At 34.7% G+C, this 14846-nt stretch overlaps 2 protein-coding genes across 3 annotated transcripts in view; both read right to left on the minus strand.

Moving 5' to 3' along the window:
* The window catches only part of LOC126977839 (UDP-glucosyltransferase 2-like), a 72345-nt gene that overhangs the window by 33158 nt on the left and 24341 nt on the right, over positions 1-14846 (minus strand). The window lies entirely within an intron of this gene.
* Positions 1-14846, minus strand: part of LOC126977837 (UDP-glucosyltransferase 2-like) — an 88092-nt gene that overhangs the window by 2344 nt on the left and 70902 nt on the right. Inside the window, exons 1-7 of one of the 2 annotated variants that reach the window (XM_050826468.1) lie at positions 8975-9077; positions 7847-8263; positions 7505-7654; positions 6596-6692; positions 3077-3275; positions 1456-1656; positions 420-633 (exon numbers count right to left, since the gene is read on the minus strand). In XM_050826468.1, the coding sequence (XP_050682425.1) occupies positions 420-633; positions 1456-1656; positions 3077-3275; positions 6596-6692; positions 7505-7654; positions 7847-7849 (864 nt within the window). In that variant the 5' untranslated portion in view covers positions 7850-8263; positions 8975-9077. Of the gene's footprint in view, positions 1-419; positions 634-1455; positions 1657-3076; positions 3276-6595; positions 6693-7504; positions 7655-7846; positions 8264-8974; positions 9078-14846 lie in introns of those variants that run through there. The other variant, XM_050826469.1, reaches the window with a different exon arrangement.

The raw sequence follows: 14846 nt of genomic DNA on the forward strand, positions 1-14846 counted from the left end.
TTCTTAGATGTTGAATTTGCAACTCAGCACAAGTTTCTCGTGTGACCAAATATGGCGCGAAATTCCAATAGATTATTTTAATTGTTTTTATTTGGATTAATTTTGTTTTGTTTATGTACACAGACTTAGTTTACCTCGCTTCGTTCAAATATACGTCGCAGCGAAGCGGTACGACGAGCGATTGCGTATATATCCTAGTTATGACATATTTATGTAACAATCTCACTATCTTAAAATGCTTCATAGTTATCTTCGATTAACGCGAGTTAAATAGGATAAAATACTTCTTAAAAAACCTTAACGTGTATGATGTGAAGGTGAGGGGCTTCAATTTGGGTAAAATTGATCCCAAAGTGCAGTTTTCCAAACGAACAGAATTCGCTAGCCAGCTTTTGTTTAAATACAATAAAAATACTTGCATCTGGTAAAGGTTTTACGTCTCTTTCAATGTGATACCCTCCAATTGGTTTATAACTTTGTGGTAAGCTTGATGCTTCTCCAAGTGATACGTGAGAGTTACCCAGCATCAAGGATGCGTTGTATCTCAGAACATCCAGCGGCGTATACTTCTGAGAGTTAACGTGTGGAACCATATATTTATTGTATATCTCTTCTTCCGTGTTGTAAACAAAGCTGAAATTATCAACAAAAACAAAAAGTTTGCTTATATTACTGCTAGAATTTTATTTTTAATTTATAGTTACGACACACAATTTGATTTTGTTTGCTTCAGCTCAACAGTAGATCGATTTTGTTTGACTGGCAGATCATTATACAAATACGGACCCATGAGATTTGCATCGTAAGCCTCATCTTTAGTCATAATCCGGTAAACATACTGATTGACATGTGCAATGTGCAAAGATGTAATCGGCTGGGCTCAATGCTCCGGATTTGATTTTTTTGCTGGTACAAGTTTCGTCTTATCACTATCTCTTTCGGCTTACGTGATGGTATGTGGTGAAACAACTGCACATCCGCAAAACCAGGGGTCAAGTGCGTTGCCGGCTTTTAAGTTTGGAATACTCTCAATGCTCTAGTCTTGAAGGTCCCTAACGGCCGTTCGCAATATTCAGTCTATCTCCGGTTGTGAGAGACAAAAAATCTTAACTATCATTGACTTTTCTGTCCCAATAAACTTATCGACGGTAACTCACCTTATCCGTACACGCTGTCTGTCAATGGGAGGACGTATCAGCTTACCAGCGATAGAAGTTTGTATGGAATTTGCAATGCACGCGTCCACATATAAGGCGATAAGAATGACTTATCGGGTATATTGGGACAGCTTCAGATTATTGACAGCTAATTACTGAGAGTACAAGGTAGTAATTTATCTCAATCTGTAGATAGTAAAGGCCGTATGTCGTATCGGTTCGGGAAAACTGAACCCGGAAATTTCTCCCTCAACGTGACTGTGGTTAGTATCTTACTAAAACATCTTTCTATACTTACGAATGGTACAAGTAATATGTGTATATTCTGTCGTACAAGCTTCCAAGCCTTTGTACAAATGATAATGGAGTAGAGAGATATTTGGCTAACACATCAGTGGAATATGCTGGGTTGGTTGCCTCGTCTATCAATCTTAGAACCATCCAATGTGGTTCTACAGTCAAAAACCATATTAATGGGCAATCATATACAGCTGCGAATCTGAAAATATTCCTTAATTATTAATTATCTTTCTTTTTCTCTCTCTATATTCGCTCTCTCTCCGCAATTATTATTATTAAAATGATCACTTTGCTAGTTTTAATACTTTCAGTATTTTAATAATTTGTTTAACAGAATTTATGAATTTTACAGTATGAGTATATTAGCACATTTGCTGATGATATACAAAAAAATAAATAAAATCCGTGCATTAATTATAGTATTATAGTAGTTAGAACAAAGATACTGCAAACAATAACAGAGAAAGACTGAGAAATAAAACCCGCAATTGTTACTTATAAGGTGTACCTGTTTTTTTTAATGTAATTCATTTATTTACTCATGCTATGCCTGCGATATCTTTTATCTTTAAACGAGCAATTCTTGTATATATATATATATATATAATCTGAATCTCGGAAACGGCTCCAACGATTTTCATAAAATTAAGTATAAGATTTCGGGGGTGATAAATCGATCTAGCTAGGTTTCAATTAAAAAAAAAATGGTTTTATCCATGTTTGAATGAGAAACAGCTACAATAACATTAGAATACAAAGGTAAATTTCGCCACTATATACAAGACTATTATAGCTCAGATGGGTGATCCGGAAAGCAGAAGACCCCGGTTCGAATCCAGTTGTCCTATTAGTTTTTTTTTTGTTCAAGTTTTGTACATTCTTAAAAATCCGAGCAAGGCTCGGTCAATGTGGCTACACAATAACTCTTGTGTTTGTAAGAATTAATTAAATTTTTTTTCTTTTTTTGACTTACTCGTGTAAGCCTTTCAGTTTTGACATTTGAGTATTTTTGTTGCGTCACTTTGCATATATTGTAATTGAAATGATTTGTAAAACAATTTAAATGTAAATCTTGACTTAAAAGAGCAGCAATGAGTTTCTTGCTACTTCTTCTCATTAGCTCAACCCTTTACGAAGTAGCGGTAAATTCAATAAGAAAAAATATTTTTTATTAATTTTTTTGACTTTCATAAGTGTCATTTTCGTGACCTACATGAATAAAGTGTTTTTGAATTTGAATACTGTGACTAATAACGGGACATAATTTGTGTTAGCTGGTATCCTCCGTAACTGCACACACACTAGCTTAAAGGTGCTTCGCTTGTTAATATCACGGCGCGGAGTCCTTCTTTTTTTACTCGTCCGTGGGCACAAATAAAGGGTCACTTAAACTCACAATCGCATTCACAATAATTTAAGTAAGGATATACGAGTATCTAATACTTATGTGAATTATTAATTTTATAAATCATTAATTAATTTTTACAACGAGAACTTTTGAATAAACAAACAACCTTAAAAGTTCTTGTGACATTTTTCTTTGGTGATATTATAACTTGTTTACCAACCTATTTCATGAAAGAAACAATATTCTCTAAAAAAAATTTGGAAAACTTTACCCAGCATAGACATCAATAAACAACCACTGAGCCACAATGACATCGAAATGTTGGCTTTTATCCTTCAATAGATCTTGAACTGCTTCATTTGAAATAGTCGTCCTTGCGTTCTCCAAGAAAATGCTGAAGAACATCTTTATGTCTTGATTCTGGGCTTTACGGTCGATTTGTGATTGTATTGACAGCTTATCGCCTGCCGCTACATCATTTATAAAAATTAGATCATAAAAATTATATTTGATTTGACAAGATTATACAATTATAGGAAAGTCAACAAGCTCATATTAAGAGTTGGTCTCCGCTGCGTACTAACTAGATACCTAAGAACAATTGTTCCTTAATTACAGCAACTATTAGATGCTTGTGTGGCACTCTTTGGCACCTTTAAAATTTTGTAACATACGCTTCGTGTTATTTTACATTGAAATTAAAAAAAACACAAAATACCTACTGATGATAGGTGATTCCAGTGTTTATCTTATTAGTTGTAGCATTATTCTTACAAAGTTTTACTACACAACCCGGCATTTTAGTTTCAAATATTAGCAAAGTTTAACAGAACATGTGGCACGTCAACGTCACACATTGTTCGTGGCTCGAGTAAGCGATCTTGGGTGTATTATTAGTTGCCACACATTGCGACTACTGCGGTATCTAGATGGAGCGCAGCGAAGACCAATCCCTAATCTAAGTCATCAAGTTTAAAAACGTGTTAAATCTTGATAAAGCTGCTTAAAATATGAGTGCTGGCTCATTCGATTCAGAATCACGTCTAGAAAAATGTAGCGATAGTAGAATGAATGCACTTAAAGAATTGCAATTATTATTAATAAATTAAGAAGAAAAAAAAATTGCATTTAATTTTACATTCACAACTAAAAACTATTAGATAATATTTAAGGAATTTCGAAATGAGATCCAAAGAGGGATTTTCCAAAAATGAAAAATCATGCTTATCTTGTTATTATAATACTTTATAATTTGCTTGACACTTCCGCCTGGGCCATGCTTATACAAAGTAATATTATGTATAGTGCCTCTTTGAATTATTAAATTGTGAAGAATTTCCTTGTTATTTTTTTTATGGAAGTTCATTCCACAGCTTTGTAGTACGTAGTACGTGGAAGAAGGCTCCTTGACAACTGCACAGTTTAGGACCGCCACACATCCAGGTGGTGGGAATGATATCATAACTTGTGGCGTGTCAGTGAATCAGGTGAAACAGCTCTTCGGAACAGTCCCTATGATAAATTCGGTAGAGGACAAACAATGAAGCGACGTGTCTACGCAATGCCAAGTGATCCAGCCGTTCACAGAGCACCGGGTTCCCGACAATTCGGGAACAATTCTGCTCTGCGTTGCACGCGGTCAAATGGATCGAGCTGATACTGGAGTGCGCCAGACCAGAGATGACAGTAATAATCCATTTGTGGCCGGACCTGAGCTTTGTACAGCGCTAGACTGTGGGCCGTCTTGAAGTATTGCCGTGCTCTATTTATGACGTCCAGTTTCTTCGAAGATAATTTGGCTTTGCTCTCCAGATGGCCGAGAAATTGGCAATCGCTCGAAATATCGAGACACAGAATTCCGACAATAAGGGAAGTGTTGTCGAAGAGTGGTGATACGACAAATGGGTTTTTTTTAGTGGTAAACGCGCAAACTTGAGTCTTCTGGGGGTTAAATTGGACAAGGTTCAATTTACCCCATTTCGTGACCTTCTCTAGAGAGGACTCGATAGAAGACCCAAGTATAGACAATAAACTGAAAAAACCAGCAGGCTTAGCCAAGTTGACAATGTACAATCATTGACGCTAATAGAAACCTAATCAATTATATGGGAATGACGTCACAATAACGTTAAGTCACGTGGTCAAAACAAAACAAAATAATAGAATATTCGTAGCCCAGTTTACATCGTTCAAAATGATAGAATAGAAATGTAATCGTTTTAACAATGTTGATTGCTACCACGGACTAAAATCGATACATCTCATATTAAATTGTAGCCAACTTTCAGTTTTGACAAGCGCTAACGAAACATTTGCTAAGTTTTTATGCGACCACACAGCGTTCGCCGAAGTTCGCCACTAGAGAAAACGATAAAAAAATGTCGTCACTGGTGCTAATTTGATCCAGCTGTGTTGAGACGGAGAAGTGTTTTGTTTAATAGACTTATTTTGGATTTACCATTTCGCATTTAAAATGCATAACAGCAATCTGCATAATCCGGTATTGTATTCAATACCTAGGCCAGGCTATAGAATACCTAAAATGGGTAGGTAATGTATGTAAGTGTCAAGATCAAACGTTACATGATCTGAGTTTCTTATCAGAACACGAAGAATCATTAAATTCTGCACTCGTGCGCTGTGTTTGTTCTGAAGAGACAACAGATGCTCATGCTCGTGTAGAATGTGTAATAGACATATTAAGCTACTTGTGCTTCTCCGGAAAATAATATTGCAGAAGGATTTAGGTCTAAAATTGCTTGCCCTTTATGTGCAAAGAACGCTTTAGCTATAGAAAACCGCATCAGTTCCAAAGATAATTTGATAGAGCATGCTCAAATTTTTTTTAAATTTATTAATACTTGACAATTTGTGCTGACACTGAGTCTTGCTACTATTTCTATTTATAATTGACAGGGCTGAGTTCTTTGGATAATTTATTAAGTAAAATTGTCTTTTATTTGATAAAAATAAAAAAAAATTATACCTTTCATTAGATCTACGTTTTTGCTCACATCAATCTTCTTTATATTCCCTTCTTTGTATGAGAGATTATCAGGAATTGGAGTTATGTAAGTTACCTATTAAAGTATAAAATAATCGTAATATTAATTAATTGTTATCAGGAAGTTAAGTAACAAAATAGACATTACATTATTTTTTTTTAAATCATCGTTCCTTCATACTGATATTTTTTGTTCATTATGATTTGCTATCTGTATGGGATCGACGACATGAAAATATATTCTTCATAGACAGGAACTTGGCGTTCCAAAGGAAAGTATAGTTTAAAAAGTAAAATAGAATTATAACTAGCTTATCCCCACCACGCTTCACTGTATCCACAGTTGAAAGCAAATATTATTATCATACTTTTAATCTTCTATGCACTTTTAACCATCTCAATTTAGTAAGTAAAAAAAAAAAGACTAAGCCAATTTAATCTAAGACAATAACACAAATCACTTATTTATCCTGTGGGCATTAGATTAAATAAAATAATCTTATAATAAGATGGTGCACATTTGCAAAAGTTATCTACACGCCCTTACCTATTATAAGTCATACTTTGATGTATCTGTGAAACAGAAAGCGTTATAAGAATTCTCTCAGGAGCTAGAGAAAATAGCAAATCCTCCTGCATTCCGTTAGTGCACAAATTTTACCAGTGCAAAAGAATCTGGAACATTCAGGACGCAAGGGGTGCTACCCATTAAATTTAAAGGGCTTAAACCAAACTGTGACAGATTTGTAAATTTATTTTGAACTAGCGAAGGCATAGAAGGCATACCTTGAGCAACGGCATAGCTGGCAGATATTTCCAATAGCGGGTGACACCACAACACATCAATTACAAGCAGTTGAGAATGACCAATCCAATATAGGCACTTAAAAAAGAGAAACAAAAAATCGAAGAACATCTAATAAGCAGAAGCGACATAGATTCACAATAATCAGCGCATTGATACACATGCGGCCAACAATCTCCCATCGAAGTGAATGCTGAATGTTTACCGTAGAAGTAAATATTTAATTGAGAAGGAATAATCAACCAGCCGACATCCTAACTTATATTCTAAATGAGAATGTGAGTCTGTTACGCTTAAACGTAAAACTCTACCAATTAAGATGAAATTTAGCACACAAGTCAGTCAATAGTACAGAAAAGCTAATCAGGTACGTTTTATCTCAATCACATTAGTTGCCTAGTTGCAATATGAATTTACTGCGGAGGTGGCGGCAGGCATAAGCTCATCACATTTAATTAAAAGCATTAGGGCTGACATTATCACATATAATAATATTTATATCTTATATAGGATCCCATTATTAACTACCAACACTCTTCATATCTTTAACATCTTTAACCAATTGACCTTGGGTCAACCCATATCTGTCGCTCTGCAGGCAATCTCATTTATATATTATTTCAAAACAGCAGAGAATTAACATTAATGATGGTAATAATACGAGTAATATATAAGATGATGCCAATAATAAGTTTATTAAATACTACTGTACGGCGTATTAGCATAGATGATATTGGCTAAGTAAATATTTACAGTACAACGATTATACAACCAGTAGTACTCCTGGCTATTACGCAACTTATTTTTAGATACAATTACGAAATTTTACTTCATTTAAAGTGAAACTGCCCTAGATTCTTTTGTATCTCTTCTTTCAAAGGTGTACTAACCTCATGTCCAGCGTCTGCTAAATATTTAGCGATACTATCCGTTAGTAAAACTAGACTTTTTCCTGATATTGGACTTATTAATAATATTTTGTACGACTCTACGATGCCTGTTATGAGTAGTACGCAAGATAGACGTAGAAACCACATTATCTGGAATCAAAAATTGTCAATCATTTAAGAAAAATATTTTGAAAATTTAATTGAAAATTTGAGTAGTGAAGCCTGCTGCAGTATCTGTACTATTTTCTTTTATTTTCAAGTCTTTATTTGTTTTTTTTTATTGTTTAAGGTTTATATTTTGTTCCTAAAATATCCGACAGAGTAGTTGTAGCTTTTTCGTACCATATAGTCTTAATATTGGTTTTGATACGTTTTCTGAGGGCGGGGAGTGTGTAACCTTGGTAAGGTTTTTAGTAGACACGTTCTTTTTTGTCCCGTGATATCCTTGACAATTAGTTTATCGTCCTAATGTAAGCTATCATTCAATAGCTCTCTCTTTATTTTAATTAAGGGATCAGTAGCTTCCGTTGTTCTGGCGAATCATCTTAGCTGAGATCTTCTTTGAAATAATATGAGTACTTGGTTTGATATTTTTTCTTAAATAATTTCGTTCTACTGACACTTTCTAAAATTGAACGTGTATTCACGCCCTTAATTCATAAGCTATGCTGATTTCATTTTCTTCTACTGTAACTTCCGCATGCATTTCTAATATTTTTCTCAAGTGGTACATCAGATTTTCGTGTAATTTTGCTTTTGCTGTGAACACAAATAACTCTAACTTTAACTTTTTATTTTCTAGCATATTTTCGGAGACATATTTCAAATTCCGCTGATTTTTTCGATTGAGTTTTTTATTTTGTTATAATGCTCTACTACTGAGTTTGTGTAAAAATATAATTATTATTATTTAATTAATATCAAAACAATAAAAATAATTCCTTGTCGCTCGAGATGGAATCATTTACGCTCGCAGTGATTTATTGAATAATCTTATCTAAAGATTGCTGAAATTGATATGCAGGAGATTTTGAATTGAATAAATTTGATTTTAATCACAAGGTTGAACAAATTTTTACTGCGATAATTTTTCTGACGGTAATTTGATAGTTTTTAAAAACTAATTTGTTCACCTCTGTATTTATTTTTCACCTTATCTGTTTCTTTTATTTATCAGGTTCTAAGTGTATTTATTTTTCAGTTGTTGGATATAAAATTATTGGTGAGTAACGTTAAATAATCTGTCCGAAACGTTTAGAGTTAAAATCAAATGCTAAGATTTTTTTAAATCCAAGGAGCTATACACTTACTATTTACTAACTAAACACTTTTAACATTATTGGATTAGTAAATGATCATATTAAATTTATTCTAAACTATATAATAAAATTTAGAAAGTTGGTATTTTGTATCATCAATCAAAAATAAAATAACAATAATGTTAAATTTAATTTAAACTCAAATACTCACTCTCACTAAAACCGGGCAAAAATATTATCTTCTGTTTATTCATAAATTAGTATTTCAACAATATTACTAACGTTGTGAGTATTGTCGCCGTATAACATGAAAATGCAAGCAAATGAACATGCGAGATAACTGATAACATTAAAAAAAAACAATTCAATTTTTTCCTCTAAAGGTGCTTACAGACGTACAATCTATACTAACATTATAAAGCTGCAGTGTTTGTTTGTTTGTTTGAACGCGCTAATCTCTGGTACTACTGGTCCGATTTGAATGATTATTTCAGTGTTGGGTAGTCCATTTATCGAGGAAGGCTATAGGCTATGTTTTTTTTTTCAAAATTAGGGATCCGTAATAAAATTGCTATTTTGTAACACAAGGTGTAAAATCGAAAACCTATTTTTGCGTGCGCTGCAAATACTATTGACAATAGGACAAAATGATGTACAGGCTATAATATAGGCAATATTTTATTACTTATAAAACTATCGCGTGAATTATACTTTATATGTCAAAACAACGTTTGCCGGGTCAGCTAGTATAACAATATTTGTAATAGTAGTATTGTGACAATTAAAATTAAAATTGAACTAAGGGCTTGTTTTTAATATATTTATAAATATAAATCCAGTATCCTGATGTTTGTTTCCAGTGAACTTATAAACTAATGAACGGATGTTAACGGGTATTATTGATGGAGTGCTGTTTAGTCAAACTTGAGAGATAGGAATGTTTTTATTTCGATTTGGGACCCATAATAATTTTTATTTCCAATATTTGTTTTGTATGGCTTTATTTTCAATTATTATTATTCTATCTATTATTATTTTGAAACAATTCAATTATAACAAAAAGCAGAATATTTTATGAAATAATTCTTGATGTTATGAAAAACTATTGAGAAATTCATGAAAATAATATTTTATTTATTATGTCAGGAACAACGTCTGTCGGATTAGCTAGTTAATTTATAAATTTATTCATAGAGATACACTATTGACCTTAAAATTTAAATGAAACAATAATGAACTACATGTTTATACCTAAATTAGCATTAGTTGGTAATAGCAATAACAACACAGACAGATGACCTTCAGGATTTGTTACAATCGACTACCATTATCTAAGGGAATATAAATAATTTAAGCATGATAAGGGAATGGTTATGATTTGTACTTTGGTTAGTATTAGTTTTTTTTTTTTTTTTATTTATTTACATTAAAGTTTACAAAAGAAAAGACTTAAAGCTAGCATCAGAAAACCACACGGGTTTGTAATATATGCTAACAAAGAGTTAAATCTAGGTAATGTACCTACTAACTAACTACAGAACATTAGTGCCAGTTAGATAAATTGTGTAAATATATTTATTTTAGGTGACTTAAAAAGTATGACTTCAGTTTTTTCTTAATATTACAAGGATTTATACAGTTCCGTACATCAGTGGGTAATTCATTAATTAGGCGAGGAACTAGGTAAGCATTCGTTCGTTCGCCAGTTCGTTAGTTCTGCGGTAGCGCTGTTTCACTATGACCAATGTGATCGTTTGTTATTATAGCTATCATCATATGAGTATTTATTTTTGTTTAGCATACAACGGGAACATTATTTTTATTGCCGACCCCTATAGCCCATTCACTTGTGAGCCTGCCTACTGAGGTGGAGGTCCCGGCTTCGAATCGCGGTATAATGTTTGTGTCCGAGTCGTGGATGTTTATTTGTATTTATGTATGATTAAGTAAGTATATTGCATTAAATATATCGTTGTTTTGCACCCATAGTACAGGCTATGCCTAGTTAAGAGTGCCATTATTATTAATATTATTATGTGATTTTTTTTTATGAAAAGAAATATTTATTTGAAAGAAATTATAATCATGACATTGTCGCGTAGCAACGCTTCTACGTTTATGACGACAGTTGTCAAACGTCATATCGTGCAGCAACGTACATGACGAGAGTTGTCAAACTTCAACACATTGATAATTTCAACAGCTCCGTCAGCAATACTCGTAGCTTTGGCGTAAAAGTGTTTACTTTAGACGCTGTAGACCCGGGTTCGTAACACCTACCAGTGTATGAAACTTTTTTGGTTTTGTAAAGTTAATGGAAATTTCTAGTAAGTTCAGGATCAAATCGAACAGAAAAAAAGGGATGGAAAATGTGTAAGCAGGATAAAAATAGTTAAAAGAATTTTCTAGTACAATTTAAATTTAAAGATGGAATGGGAGAATCATTTTGAAAATGTGTGAAAGCGTGGCTACGGCAGTTCTAGTTCTGACTCGAAAGTGTAATGAAGAAGAAGAAGAAAAGAAGAAGTAGTGAAAAGTGGAAGTGTTCCGAGAAGAAGAAGATAGAAGAGACTTAGTGTTCGGTGCGGTGTGACGCGTTGAAGGTACCGCCGCCCACAAGAGGAACAGCGGCAGACCGGCGAAGTGCAAGTTCAGAAAAAGTGAACGCAAATAAAGACTCACTCCTATAAGTGGAGTATTATTTCCAATCCCTGACCCACTCTCGTGTCAATATTATAACGTGTCCTCTTTAGTAAAAATAATATAAATAATTCAATTACAATATTTTTATTTTGACGCGTTTAGCAAAATAATCACATTTTCTCGTACAACTCTGAAAGAGCGGTCATATCACAGCACGAATCTATCATAAATCACGATTTTTGGTTTCAATTACCAAGCTTGTTTATCTGGGAATTCTTAGTATAAACCGCATAATGATACCTCGACTATTGTAAAAACAAGTGGCCGGCCTCGGGTTTGACGCCAAAACAGCTCAGCAGGTGGCTTCTGCGGGCGCGCGGGACGTGTTGGAATATCAAAGGTTAAAGCAATACATTCGCATTTACTTTATACCCACTGAGGTCTAGGATTGAGAAGAGTTTATACAGACACTCGAGTCTGTATAAGCTCGCAGTGCCCACGTCAACTATTACGCAATATCGCAATGACAGTCTGGAAGCATTATAATATTTAAAATTCAAGTACTCATGATAAGATAGCGTGTATTTGCACTTTGTCAATGTATTATCATAAAATATGGTACAGTTGTATTACCTTGAGATGCAATTCATTTATCAACTTTTGTGATTTCATCAAGATAACTATATAATTAGATAACTCAATCATATAATAAAATAAAAATTTCGATATAATAATATGTATTTATTAAATAGCCTGAGGGTGGTCGCTAAACTTCCAAGGTGGTCATTAAGAAAGTCATTTATGTTATGGTAACCACATAAACGTTTTTTAACAGTTATCGATATTAAAAATCCAATCAGCAAATGTATCTGTTGTTAATGTCGACTTTACGAATTTTTATTTATATATATAAGAGGGGGCAAACGGGCAAGAGGCTCACGGGATGGGGAGAGGTGAGGCAGCCGCCCATGGACATCCGCAACAACAGGTGTGTTAAGAAATGCGTTGCCGGGCTTTAAGGTGGGAGTATGCTTTTTCTTGAAGGTCCCTAAGTCGTATCTGTTCGGGAAAACCGCAGCCGGTAATTGATTCCACAAAGTGACTGTGCGAGGCAAGAAATTTCTAACGAAACGCGCGGTTGTGGAATGCCAGACGTCTACGTGATGCGGATGGTACTTTGCACATAGTGTCCGGTGATGGAATTCTGCCGCTGGAATCAACCCGACATATACTTACAAGTGTTGTATTAAACGAGTACGAATCGTTGTGCTAGCACGACGATAGGCATTCTCTTTTGCTGTATCCAAGGTTGTCATTCTTCATGTGCAGTGACGGCAGGGACAACTGATTGTATTTACCACAGGCAGATTTCAACAGCACCCTGAACATACGTGTTCAGCACGCGGGACGTGAAAACTGCTCCCCGATTTTCATGAAGTGCTTAGACTTCCCACGGGAAATTTACTGCTTGAAGAACCTGGAGTTACGTTTTGATTTCCTCTTTGTAACTTTGAAGTTTTGATTCTTTATTGTAAGGGTTCAAGCCCAAGATCAATACGCCTATTTTTTACAGTAAGCTATTGCTTTGACTGATGCATCTAACAAGGCCTGTAGTCTACCACCAATGTGGGTATTAGACTCATTGAATACATCTTTGACGCCTGCGAAGAGTCACATGATGCATTGAGCATTTTTTGTGATTTGTCCAAAGCATTTGACTACGTCCACCATGAAACTTTACTCCTAAAATTAAAGCATTATGGAGTAATAAATACAGCCCTCAATCTGTTAAAGTCATATTTAAGTGAAAGAGACATAAACAGAAAACGGTCTTTGGGTAAACCTGTAAGAATATATGTTCCGCAGGGTTCTATTCTCGGTCCTTTATTGTTTCTTATATATATTAATGATTTTGATTAGATAATAGCCATGAGCTTGTATTGTTTGCTGGTGATACTTCACTTATTTTTAAAGTGAAGCATCGTGCAGATATTCATGACGGGGTAAACAATGTACTCTCAATGATAGTGGTTTGGTTTGAGACGAGTAATCTGCACCTTATCAGTAAAAACACAATATTCATTCAACTACAACAAAATCAACGGTTCATTAAAGTGAACGGTTCAAAAAGACGGTGGAGGTACTAACCAACGTTCTCATAAATGAACGTTCCAACTAGCAGATAAACTTAGCTCTGCGGCATGCGCCGTTAGAAAGATTAGAGAGTATACGAATGTTCCTATTGCTAGATAAGTGACTTGTACTTCAGTTATTTTCACAGCATCATGACGTACGGTATTTTGTTGTGGGGTTTGCTCTGCAAAAGAGAGCTGTTCGTGCTATATATCAGCTTGCTTATAGACAGTCAACAAAGAAAAATTTAATGAAATAAATATTATGACTGTTCACTATCAGAGTATTTATGAAAATTTAATATACGGTCACATTTTGTTCTTTATAGTGATTTACATTATTATAACACTAGAAATAAGAGATTTCTTGTAACTCATTTTAGTAGGCTTCATAAGATACATAATAGCTATAAGGGTGCCGTTCAGGCATTATCTCACTATCGATAAATATATTTAAATATTTTATTAAAAAATGGCTCTGTTATAAATCGTACTACTCCACAGCTGAATATATAAGTGATCGGACAGCTTGGGACTAAAGTATGATTATTTTATAGCTATAGTAGTGACAGTACAATATTGTATATTTTAAATCAAAAGAGCGCAAAAAAAAATCTGGGAGAGTTTTTTCTTCTCTCTCAGAGCGCCATTTGTTTCCGAAGCGGTAGTAGTATTTAGTATATAATAAAGGACACCAAAAAGAATTTTAAGGGAGTCGTTCCTTTTTTGCATCCTACCCTTGGAGCAGGGTTTGTTTCCCTTCGGATGATCCTAGTGCCTGCGCCGTTGCAGTAGCCGATGTGATACTACAGGGAATGGATATTTTTATACCAAGCTCTGTAGTACCGATCGGTAGCAGATCACAGCCCTGGTTCGATGCGTCAGTTAAAGCAGCATCTGACTGCAAAAAACAGGCGTATCGAACTTGGGTTGCGGCGCTGGGCACAAAGGATCCAAACTGTAGTTCTTAAGAGGAAATACAACCGAGCCTTCAGATTTTTTAAGCGGCAAATCGCCCGTGCAAAATCAAAACACGTCGTCAAAATCGGCGAGCAGCTTTCCAGTTACCCGACCGGAACACGCAAGTTCTGGTCGTTGTCGAAAGCTGCTCTTGGTAACTTCAGCCAGCCGTCCATGCCGCCGTTGCACATGAGGAATGACACCCTGGCCCATACGGCAAAAGAGAAGGCCGATCTCTTGTGCGCTCTTTTCGCCTCCAACGACTCTTGACGACAACGGAAAAACACCGCCGACTATCCCGCGGTGTCAGAGCTCTATGCCTGAAGTACAGTTCAGACGGAAAACTGT

The sequence above is a fragment of the Leptidea sinapis genome, chromosome 46 (genome assembly GCF_905404315.1).
Source record: "Leptidea sinapis chromosome 46, ilLepSina1.1, whole genome shotgun sequence".
In the NCBI taxonomy this organism is placed as follows: domain Eukaryota; kingdom Metazoa; phylum Arthropoda; class Insecta; order Lepidoptera; family Pieridae; genus Leptidea; species Leptidea sinapis.